This window comes from Silurus meridionalis, chromosome 18 (genome assembly GCF_014805685.1).
Source record: "Silurus meridionalis isolate SWU-2019-XX chromosome 18, ASM1480568v1, whole genome shotgun sequence".
Classification (NCBI taxonomy): Eukaryota; Metazoa; Chordata; class Actinopteri; order Siluriformes; family Siluridae; genus Silurus; species Silurus meridionalis.
The window spans coordinates 372674-384499 of NC_060901.1; the positions used below are offsets into that span (position 1 = coordinate 372674).

At 41.2% G+C, this 11826-nt stretch overlaps 1 protein-coding gene across 2 annotated transcripts; it reads right to left on the minus strand.

The window, feature by feature from the left end:
• Positions 1–228: 228 nt before the first annotated feature.
• Positions 229–2402, minus strand: LOC124400866 (phenylethanolamine N-methyltransferase). 2 transcript variants are annotated; one of them, XM_046872693.1, is made up of 4 exons: positions 2280–2402; positions 1923–2129; positions 1441–1648; positions 229–870 (listed from the first exon to the last, which is right to left on the minus strand). In XM_046872693.1, the coding sequence occupies exons 2-4, from the start codon at positions 2095–2097 to the stop codon at positions 432–434; spliced, it is 822 nt and encodes a 273-aa protein (XP_046728649.1). In that variant the 5' UTR covers positions 2098–2129; positions 2280–2402; the 3' UTR covers positions 229–431. The 2 variants fall into 2 exon arrangements, with proteins under 2 accessions (XP_046728649.1, XP_046728648.1); XM_046872692.1 differs by having other exon boundaries at positions 1923–2396.
• Between the last annotated feature and the right edge of the window lie 9424 nt (positions 2403–11826).

Genomic DNA, 11826 nt, shown 5'->3' on the forward strand with positions numbered 1-11826 from the left:
TCAGGTTCAGCTCTAGGGTTATCTGCATGTAATCTGAACAGGACTGTACTATTGTGTATGATAGTTCATCAAGTTATAGATGATGATGATGATGATGATAAAGATGATGAAGTACAGGCCTGTCAGAAATCCGCAAGGAATTTTCATGAGCAAACAGGAATATTTCAAGATTTCTAAAGGAAACATGAAATAAAAATGTCTTTATCACTTAAAAAAAGAAAAGAAACATTTCAGGTTGAAGGCAAAATTTATTTAATGGCACAGAAATAACTTTTAGTTAATCAAAGCCAAAATACAAAAAATAGCCTCGTCAATCAAACCTGCAATTCTAAATGTAGATTTGACAATTTTTTTGGTTTATATCAGACATTTCAAAAGTTTATAATTTTTCACATCCAGTGCATAAATACATTTACTTAAAGCTGATTATTTTATGGTTTCCTGGCTTTAGCGAAGAACACGCCTTTGACATCATCCACTCCGACCAGCATATCTGGAGTTAATCGATACACACTGAGCTGCAAGAGATCGAATCCACTGGCGCTCAGACTGGAACAGACCTGAGCCTCATCAAGTGGCACAACAGGGATCCGAACATCAGGAGCTGCCATGTAAAAGCTCTCCCCCAGAGCTCCAATGAGCAGAAGATGACCCCCATTACGCAGGAGGCTGGACAGATTGCATAGTGCGTCAGTGAACGAGGAAATATCAGGACTTACACTTTCAAGGCAGAATGAGGACACGAGGCAGTCAGCGCCAGAGGCAGGCAGAGATCTGGGTGGAAATGGGTTCGGGTCGTGGACGTTAACAGGAAAAATGTCAGTCACCACTGAGCGAAGTCTTGCTGCTTTCACTTGCCACGCTGAGGAACTGCATCATAACATCAGGATTATTCATGTGATTGTGTGTTTTGTAACATTTACAGTTATTATTACAGCTACATAAAAACTGATCACAAAATATATTTACTAACTATAATCACCCTACTGACAAGAAATATTTATTTCAGGAACAAAAAAATGCTTGCTATAGATTTAGAAGCAAATTCTCTTTAGATGTCTTTAAATATAGTTGTATATATTTAAATGATACACAGCACATTAATTTAACTTCTTATTGAGAGACTCTGATCAGTGACGCCCCTTACTCACAAGTCCATGTAGTAATATAGAGTTAAAATAGAAGCTAAATTGTAATAAGGGTTAAATTTCAGTGTAAATACAGTTTTATGTTTTATTGAGCAGCTCTTTCTCATCGTCAGAAAACTAGTTAGAACATAAGATAACTTCTGAACTCAATATGTTATGAAATGATTGTTTAATGCTGTATATTTGATTAGTATCAGTATCATTGACCATCCTGAGAATTAATATTATTGAACACAAGCACATTAGATATAATGAGAGAGATGAGAAGAGACTAGCTCTGAGTTCGTCTCACCTGCGTCCCTCCAGCTCACACACATGTTGCAGGTATGGAGTCCAATCAAAGTTGCTCTCTCCATCTTTGATCCATTTGTTTAATTCATTTCGATTCACTTCCAAAAAATCAGATAATATGACTCGATTAAAATGCTCACAGCCACTCATCACCTGATATAGAGTTGGACCAGAACCAACGTCTACCAGAATGTCTCCTTTAATGGCATCTGGGAAGAATAAATACACAAGCTGTTTGTTCTATAATAAGTTTAACTCACATCTATTTCTGTAGTGTCTCATTTCACACAGTGAAAAGAGATATGTCTAAAGTTATAAACGTAACACCTGTATAATAAAATATAATATAATAAACAACACACTGTCCCTAATGGGTAAATTCAGATAAGAGATGTTCTTTGTGTTCTACTCCTTCTTTATTTTCTGTAAAGCAGAAGAGAATTTACAAATGATATATTTATAAATACACACACATCATCTCACCTTCATTAAAAGCCTTATGGAGGCAGTTTAGCTTCCACGGTACGATGCTGTCACTTCGGCTGAAGTCCGCTCGTGGAGGTGTGTAATTGTACTTAAGGTACTCTTTAGGATCAAACCCTCGGTAAAAAGCAGCAACTGCAGCCACTGCTTTCTCTCGTCTGTTCTCTCTTTCCATTCTTTCCTTTCCACTCTGGTTTGTCTACAGAACTGAACGTATATATATGTGGTTTCTGTTGAAAAAATTAACTTAAACAAGCCTTTATTCATCTGCTGATCTTTGCCAGTGGCCAGCTGTTCTCTATCCACCTCTTTATCTGTGTATTTCCAAAGGAGGAGAAATTGGATCCTATGTTTTACCTAAGAGCTTTCATGACCTTGGGCACTGATGACATCAAGAACTTTTACTGTGCTTTTGGTTTCCCTCTATCCATCCTCGCAGTGTGTCTCGGTTCAAACAGAGTAAGAGGTTTTTGGCAGTTTGCATTTCTGAAAACAATAAAATAAAATAAGTTAATTTGCAACTAAAAGTGCAATCAAAAATGAAAACAAGCACCTATCCATTTTCCTCTCTACTTTAGTTCCTGTATTTTACTTGTGAATAAACATTTGTCAGCAGGAGTATCTGAGCATGGGAACAAATTCAGGTAAATTTACATTTCTCTTGAGACTGCTTATATCAATTACTATGAAGAAAATCATAAAATACACTGAAATAAAAAATAAATAAATGTGTATTACCATAAAATCCTTTATTTAAAACACAACCCTAGGGGTTATGAAATTGCAACTGCATCTTCCACCTGACTTTAAATTACATTTTGAATATGGTGCCTTCATCATTAATTCAGCCTGCAGGCATCTCTGCTAGCTTTTAAGCTCTACAATGCTGCTGATATTTGTTCATTTAGATTATCATTGTGCCTGCCAGACATAGAAGTACTGGAAAAAAAAAAAATAATAAAAGATTTATCAGCAAATGAAATGTAACATTAGTCTATTGTATTTTTTAGGAAAAAATTTTAAATATGAATTTCTGTAGCAAATGTTCAGAGCCTGGTCAAGAGTTTTCATGATTCAAACTCCAATCAGCTCCAATATGGAGACTGAAGTTCTGTTCCAGACAACCCTAACCCTAACCCACACAAAATGCAATGCATATCATATACCATATTCAGGTCTGTTGATGTGTGTATAGTTGTGGTGAGATGTGTACAGGTCTGATGTGTGTAGAGTTGTGGTGAGATGTGTACAGGTCTGTTGATGTGTGTATAGTTGTGGTGAGTTGTGTACAGGTCTGTTGATGTGTGTATAGTTGTGGTGAGTTGTGTACAGGTATGTTGATGTGTGTATAGTTATGGTGAGATGTGTGCAGGTCTGTTGATGTGTAGAGTTGTGGTGAGATGTGTACAGGTCTGTTGATTTGTGTAGAGTTGTGGTGAGATGTACAGGTCTGTCGATGTGTGTAGAGTTGTGGTGAGTTGTGTACAGGTCTGTTGATGTGTGTAGAGTTGAGGTGAGATGTGTACAGGTCTGTTGATGTGTGTATAGTTGTGGTGAGTTGTGTACAGGTATGTTGATGTGTGTATAGTTATGGTGAGATGTGTGCAGGTCTGTTGATGTGTGTAGAGTTGTGGTGAGATGTGTACAGGTCTGTTGATTTGTGTAGAGTTGTGGTGAGATGTGTACAGGTCTGTCGATGTGTGTAGAGTTGTGGTGAGATGTGTACAGGTCTGTTGATGTGTGTAGAGTTGTGGTGAGGTCTGTACAGGTCTGTTGATGTGTGTAGAGTTGAGGTGAGATGTGTACAGGTCTGTTGATGTGTGTGTAGTTGTGGTGAGGTCTGTACAGGTCTGTTGATGTGTGTAGAGTTGAGGTGAGTTGTGTGCAGGTCTGTTGATGTGTGTAGAGTTGAGGTGAGTTGTGTGTAGGTCTGTTGATGTGTGTAGAGTTGTGGTGAGGTGTGTGCAGGTCTGTTGATGTGTGTGTAGAGTTGTGGTGAGGTGTGTGTGCAGGTCTGTTGATGTGTGTAGAGTTGTGGTGAGGTGTGTACAGGTCTGTTGATGTGTGTAGAGTTGAGGTGAGATGTGTACAGGTCTGTTGATGTGTGTAGAGTTATGGTGAGATGTGCAGGTCTGTTGATGTGTGTAGAGTTATGGTGAGATGTGCAGGTCTGTTGATGTGTGTATAGTTGTGGTGAGGTCTGTACAGGTTTGTTGATGTGTGTAGAGTTGAGGTGAGATGTGTACAGGTCTGTTGATGTGTGTAGTTGTGGTGAGGTCTGTACAGGTCTGTTGATGTGTGTAGAGTTGAGGTGAGTTGTGTGCAGGTCTGTTGATGTGTGTAGAGTTGAGGTGAGTTGTGTGTAGGTCTGTTGATGTGTGTAGAGTTGTGGTGAGGTGTGTGCAGGTCTGTTGATGTGTGTAGAGTTGTGGTGAGGTGTGTGCAGGTCTGTTGATGTGTGTAGAGTTGTGGTGAGGTGTACAGGTCTGTTGATGTGTGTAGAGTTGAGGTGAGTTGTGTGCAGGTCTGTTGATGTGTGTAGAGTTGAGGTGAGTTGTGTGTAGGTCTGTTGATGTGTGTAGAGTTGTGGTGAGTTGTGTACAGGTCTGTTGATGTGTGTATAGTTGTGGTGAGGTGTGTGCAGGTCTGTTGATGTGTGTAGAGTTGTGGTGAGGTGTGTGCAGGTCTGTTGATGTGTGTAGAGTTGTGGTGAGATGAGTACAGGTCTGTTGATGTGTGTAGAGTTGAGGTGAGATGTGTACAGGTCTGTTGATGTGTGTAGAGTTGTGGTGAGGTCTGTACAGGTCTGTTGATGTGTGTAGAGTTGAGGTGAGATGTGTACAGGTCTGAAGTGTGTAGAGTTGTGGTGAGATGTGTACAGGTCTGTTGATGTGTGTATAGTTGTGGTGAGTTGTGTACAGGTCTGTTGATGTGTGTAGAGTTGAGGTGAGATGTGTACAGGTCTGTTGATGTGTGTATAGTTGTGGTGAGTTGTGTACAGGTCTGTTGATGTGTGTATAGTTATGGTGAGATGTGTGCAGGTCTGTCGATGTGTGTAGAGTTGTGGTGAGATGTGTACAGGTCTGTTGATGTGTGTAGAGTTGTGGTGAGGTCTGTACAGGTCTGTTGATGTGTAGAGTTGTGGTGAGTTGTGTACAGGTCTGTTGATGTGTGTAGAGTTGTGGTGAGGTGTGTGCAGGTCTGTTGATGTGTGTAGAGTTGTGGTGAGATGTGTGTACAGGTCTGTTGATGTGTGTATAGTTGTGGTGAGATGTGTACAGGTCTGTTGATGTGTAGAGTTATGGTGAGATGTGCAGGTCTGTTGATGTGTGTAGAGTTGTGGTGAGATGTGTACAGGTCTGTTGATGTGTGTATAGTTGTGGTGAGTCTGTACAGGTCTGTTGATGTGTGTAGAGTTGAGGTGAGTTGTGTACAGGTCTGTTGATGTGTGTAGAGTTGAGTGAGTTGTGTACAGGTCTGTTGATGTGTGTAGAGTTGTGGTGAGTTGTGTACAGGTCTGTTGATGTGTGTAGAGTTGTGGTGATGTGTGCAGGTCTGTTGATGTGTGTAGAGTTGTGGTGAGGTGTGCAGGTCTGTTGATGTGTGTAGAGTTGTGGTGAGGTGTGTGCAGGTCTGTTGATGTGTGTAGAGTTGTGGTGAGGTGTGTACAGGTCTGTTGATGTGTGTAGAGTTGAGGTGAGTTGTGTAGGTCTGTTGATGTGTGTAGAGTTGTGGTGAGGTGTGTGCAGGTCTGTTGATGTGTGTAGAGTTGTGGTGAGGTGTGCAGGTCTGTTGATGTGTGTAGAGTTGTGGTGAGTGTGTACAGGTCTGTTGATGTGTGTAGAGTTGAGGTGAGATGTACAGGTCTGTTGATGTGTGTAGAGTTATGGTGAGATGTGTGCAGGTCTGTTGATGTGTGTAGAGTTATGGTGAGATGTGTACAGGTCTGTTGATGTGTGTATAGTTGTGGTGAGGTCTGTACAGGTCTGTTGATGTGTGTAGAGTTGAGGTGAGTTGTGTACAGGTCTGTTGATGTGTGTAGAGTTGAGGTGAGTTGTGTGTAGGTCTGTTGATGTGTGTAGAGTTGTGGTGAGTTGTGTACAGGTCTGTGATGTGTGTAGAGTTGTGGTGGGTTGTGTACAGGTCTGTTGATGTGTGTAGAGTTGTGGTGAGATCTGTACAGGTCTGTTGATGTGTGTAGAGTTATGGTGAGATGTGCAGGTCTGTTGATGTGTGTAGTTGTGGTGAGGTCTGTACAGGTCTGTTGATGTGTGTAGGTTGTGGTGAGGTTGTGTACAGGTCTGTTGATGTGTGTAGAGTTGAGGTGAGTTGTGTGCAGGTCTGTTGATGTGTGTGAGTTGTGGTGAGTTGTGTACAGGTCTGTTGATGTGTGTAGTTGTGGTGAGGTGTGTGCAGGTCTGATGTGTGTAGAGTTGTGGTGAGTGTGTACAGGTCTGTTGATGTAGAGTTGAGGTGAGATGTGTACAGGTCTGTTGATGTGTGTAGAGTTATGGTGAGATGTGTGCAGGTCTGTTGATGTGTGTAGAGTTATGGTGAGATGTGTGCAGGTCTGTTGATGTGTGTATAGTTGTGGTGAGGTCTGTACAGGTCTGTTGATGTGTGTAGAGTTGTGGTGAGTTGTGTACAGGTCTGTTGATGTGTAGAGTTGTGGTGAGGTGTGTGCAGGTCTGTTGATGTGTGTAGAGTTGTGGTGAGGTGTGCAGGTCTGTTGATGTGTATAGTTGTGGTGAGGTCTGTACAGGTCTGTTGATGTGTGTAGAGTTGAGGTGAGTTGTGTGCAGGTCTGTTGATGTGTGTAGAGTTGAGGTGAGTTGTGTGTAGGTCTGTTGATGTGTGTAGAGTTGTGGTGAGTTGTGTACAGGTCTGTTGATGTGTGTATAGTTGTGGTGAGGTGTGTGCAGGTCTGTTGATGTGTGTAGAGTTGTGGTGAGGTGTGTGCAGGTCTATTGATGTGTGTAGAGTTGTGGTGAGATCTGTACAGGTCTGTTGATGTGTGTAGAGTTGTGGTGAGTTGTGTACAGGTCTGTTGATGTGTGTATAGTTGTGGTGAGGTGTGTGCAGGTCTGTTGATGTGTGTAGAGTTGTGGTGAGGTGTGTACAGGTCTGTTGATGTGTGAGTTGAGGTGAGTTGTGTGTACAGGTCTGTTGATGTGTGTAGAGTTATGGTGAGATGTGTGCAGGTCTGTTGATGTGTAGAGTTATGGTGAGATGTGTGCAGGTCTGTTGATGTGTGTATAGTTGTGGTGAGTTGTGTACAGGTCTGTTGATGTGTGTAGAGTTGTGGTGAGGTGTGCAGGTCTGTTGATGTGTGTAGAGTTGTGGTGAGTTGTGTAGGTCTGTTGATGTGTAGAGTTGTGGTGAGTTGTGTACAGGTCTGTTGATGTGTATAGTTGTGGTGAGGTGTGTGCAGGTCTGTTGATGTGTGTAGAGTTGTGGTGAGGTGTGTGCAGGTCTGTTGTGTGTAGAGTTGTGGTGAGATGAGTACAGGTCTGTTGATGTGTGTAGAGTTGAGGTGAGATGTGTACAGGTCTGTTGATGTGTGTAGAGTTGTGGTGAGGTCTGTACAGGTCTGTTGATGTGTGTAGAGTTGAGGTGAGATGTGTACAGGTCTGAAGTGTGTAGAGTTGTGGTGAGATGTGTACAGGTCTGAAGTGTGTAGAGTTGTGGTGAGATGTACAGGTCTGTTGATGTGTATAGTTGTGGTGAGTTGTGTACAGGTCTGTTGATGTGTGTAGAGTTGTGGTGAGTGTACAGGTCTGTTGATGTGTGTATAGTTGTGGTGAGTTGTGTACAGGTCTGTTGATGTGTGTAGTTGTGGTGAGATGTGTGCAGGTCTGTTGATGTGTGTAGAGTTGTGGTGAGATGTGTACAGGTCTGTTGATGTGTAGAGTTGTGGTGAGGTCTGTACAGGTCTGTTGATGTGTGTAGAGTTGTGGTGAGTTGTGTACAGGTCTGTTGATGTGTGTAGAGTTGTGGTGAGGTGTGTGCAGGTCTGTTGATGTGTGTAGAGTTGTGGTGAGGTGTGTGCAGGTCTGTTGATGTGTGTATAGTTGTGGTGAGGTCTGTACAGGTCTGTTGATGTGTGTAGAGTTGAGGTGAGTTGTACAGGTCTGTTGATGTGTGTAGAGTTGTGGTGAGGTGTGTACAGGTCTGTTGATGTGTGTAGAGTTGTGGTGAGTGTGTACAGGTCTGTTGATGTGTGTATAGTTGTGGTGAGGTGTGTGCAGGTCTGTTGATGTGTGTAGAGTTGTGGTGAGGTGTGTGCAGGTCTGTTGATGTGTAGAGTTGTGGTGAGTTGTACAGGTCTGTTGATGTGTGTAGAGTTGTGGTGAGGTCTGTACAGGTCTGTTGATGTGTAAAGTTGTGGTGAGATGTGTACAGGTCTGTCAAATGTGTGTAGAGTTGTGGTGAGGTGTGTACAGGTCTGTCGAATGTGTGTAGAGTTGTGGTGAGGTGTGTACAGGTCTGTTGATGTGTAGAGTTGTGGTGAGGTCTGTACAGGTCTGTTGATGTGTGTAGAGTTGTGGTGAGATGTGTACAGGTCTGTCGATGTGTGTAGAGTTGTGGTGAGTTGTGTGCAGGTCTGTCGATGTGTGTGTAGAGTTGTGGTGAGATGTGTACAGGTCTGTTGATGTGTAGAGTTGTGGTGAGATGTGTACAGGTCTGTCGATGTGTGTAGAGTTGTGGTGAGGTGTGTACAGGTCTGTTGATGTGTGTAGAGTTGTGGTGAGATGTGTACAGGTCTGTTGATGTGTGTAGAGTTGTGGTGAGGTGTGTACAGGTCTGTTGATGTGTGTAGAGTTGTGGTGAGGTGTGTACAGGTCTGTTGATGTGTGTAGTTGTGGTGAGATGTGTACAGGTCTGTTGATTTGTGTAGAGTTGTGGTGAGATGTGTACAGGTCTGTTGATGTGTGTAGAGTTGTGGTGAGATGTGTACAGGTCTGTCGATGTGTGTAGAGTTGTGGTGAGGTGTGTACAGGTCTGTTGATGTGTGTAGAGTTGTGGTGAGATGTGTACAGGTCTGTCGATGTGTGTAGAGTTGTGGTGAGGTGTGTACAGGTCTGTTGATGTGTGTAGAGTTGTGGTGAGGTGTGTACAGGTCTGTTGATGTGTGTATAGTTGTGTTTATGTTGATGTAGGGATAGGGCACACAGACGCCCTGTTGCCACCTGCTACACTGAGATCCTGAGGCGTTCTAAAGAAATGTCAGCGTCTGAGGTAAATATGTTAACGTTTTATTCGTTAATTTTAGATTTTTTATACATTCACTTTATGCTATTAACCTGAGTATCATATATGATTAGTGTAGATATGTTTCAGAGTTCTTTTTACCTCAGAAATATTTTGGTGTTAATAGGTGGAAGGTAGGGGTCATGTTGAAGCAGGACACAGTGCTGGGCAGCAGTTGCAGACTCGCTTATTTTATTCTACAGTACTGTTATTTACCTCTATATTCCTGTTTACTTATACGGGTTTAAAAAATATAATCTATGTACTGTAGGTGAGGTAACGTCAGCATCTGAGGTTAACAACGTTAACTTGCAGTTTAATTGCACTGCACGCTAAAATGACTCATATCAGTGTAGATATGTTTCAGTGTGTCACCTTGTGATTATGTTCATTTTATCTTATAAATATTCAAGATAATGAGTGAAAGGAAGGGATTATTATTTCTCCTGAGTTACTGAGGAAACTTCAGCGTCTGGTGTAAATCACGGTAACCTTAACCCTGTACATTTTTGTAACGTTAACAGCATGTTATTAATTCGTAATAACTGTCTAATATAATTAGTGTAGATTTGTTTCAGTGTGCCACCTCGTGATTCGGTTAAATTTACCTCGGAAAAAGCTGAAAGGTCGTGGTCACAGTTTATTTTTCATCCAAAGTGGTTATTTTTATGAGTATATTGTCTGTTATATTTGTATGTGCATAATAATTTAGGTGTTTTGGTTTTGAACACTACATTTAAGAAAATATTTATCTTTAATTTCAAGCTTTTATTAACGTTTAGGGTTTCCTCCCCCGCCACTGCACACGCATGCGCACACGCGCAATAGCCACCTGCTAACCTGAGACACAGGCATTCTGAGGAAACTGCAGCATCTGAGGTAAAATAACGGTAACCTTAAACCCTAAACCTTTTATAAAAGAGCACGGTATTAATGCGACTGTCTCAGATCATTAATGTAGATCTGTTATATTTGTATCAGCATAAATAACTTAAGCATTTTGGTTTTTAACATTTTAAAATAAATCTTTTTTTGATTTTAAGCTTTTTATTGTTTGTTAAAACTTCCACGTCTGAGTTTAATAATGTTAAGCTTTTACCTGTTGTTAAATTTTCATTTTTTTAATACGTTCTCTGTATGCTGAAATTTTTAGGATCACTGTAGATATGTTTCAGAGAATGTGTTTAGGTTTATTTCACCTTAGAAATATTTCAGTGTTAATAGGTGAAAGATAGGAGGTCATTGTTTACTGCACGACGATGCAATCATTTTGTAATTCAAAATGTAAATTTTTACTAGTGTGTTTATATATAGTGTATATATATATATATATATATATATATATATATATATATATATATATATGATTAGGGTCAGGGTCAGGGTTGGGCTTAAGGTTAGCGGTTAGGGTTAGGGTTTAGGGTTAGGATCTAGGGTTAGGGCTAGAAATTAGGTTTTAGGGCTAGAAATTAGGGTTAAGGTTAGGTTTTAGGGTTAGGGTTGGGGTTAGGGTTAGAAATTAGGGTTAGGTTGGGGTTAGGATTTAGGGTTAGGGATAGAAATTAGGGTTGGGGTTGGGTTTTAGAATTAGGGTTAGGTTAGGTTAGGGTTAGGGTTAAGATTTAGGGTTAGAAATTAGGGTTAGGTTTTAGAATTAGGGTTAGGATTTAGGGTTAGGGATAGAAATTAGGGTTGGGGTTAGGTTTTAGAATTAGGGTTAGGTTTAGGTTAGTTAGGGTTAGGTTAGGGTTAGAAATTAGGGTTAGGTTTTAGAATTAGGGTTAGGATTTAGGGTTAGGATAGAAATTAGGGTTGGGGTTAGGTTTTAGAATTAGGGTTAGGTTTAGGTTAGGGTTAGGGTTGGGGTTAGGTTAGGTTTTAGGGTTAGAAATTAGGGTTAGGTTTTAGGATTAGGGTTAGGATTTAGGGTTAGGGATAGAAATTAGGGTTAGGGTTAGGTTTTAGGATTAGGGTTAGGTTTTAGGGTTAGGGGTAGAAATTAGGGTTAGGATTTAGGGTTAGGATTTAGGGTTGGGGTTAGGTTTTAGGGTTAGGGTTAGGATTTAGGGTTAGAAATTAGGGTTAGTTAGGGTTAGGGGTTAGTTAGGTTAGGGTTGGGATTTAGGGTTAGGGTTAGGGTTAGGTTTAGAGTCAGAGGAAGGTGCTAACCTGTTTGCACAGGCCATCAATGCCCCCTAAGAATATTTTATTCACCTCTCGTTGAGGCCTTGGGGATAAACAGTACTTAATTTCTGAATCCAAATTCTTTCTGCTCTTTTCCTCAGGGGTACAGACCATTGTGGGTTTGCCTGTGGGACCATGACCCTGAGAGCTTCCCATCCATGTTCCCGGAAGTGTTTGACCAGGTGAGTATCCATTTGTTTTTCTTTTAAAATGTTGTGTTTGTGTTGTGTCATCCTGATCAAGATGGTGTTGCCCGTCTCTCCGACATATTGGGCTCCACATTGTTTACAGGAAATGAGGTAGACACAATTTTTACTGTGCACTGTACTTGAGCGATGAGTGGTGAAGACTTCCTTGGTGAATTTGTTTTGAATGTGTTGTTTTTGTTCCAGATATTGTCCCTGATGTTTAGGTTTTCCCTGCTGGAGAGGATTAAGTTTGGCTCTGACCAGATAGTCTTGCAGGTTTT

Coding starts and splice junctions, on each gene's coding strand:
- LOC124400866 (XM_046872693.1), bottom strand. CDS start 2,097: ATGGAAAGAGAGAACAGACGAGAGAAAGCAGTGGCTGCAGTTGCTGCT. Junction 1,649..1,922: donor CCATAAGGCTTTTAATGAAG/GTGAGATGATGT, acceptor TATTCTTCCCAG/ATGCCATTAAAGGAGACATT. Junction 871..1,440: donor TGTGAGCTGGAGGGACGCAG/GTGAGACGAACT, acceptor GTTATGATGCAG/TTCCTCAGCGTGGCAAGTGA.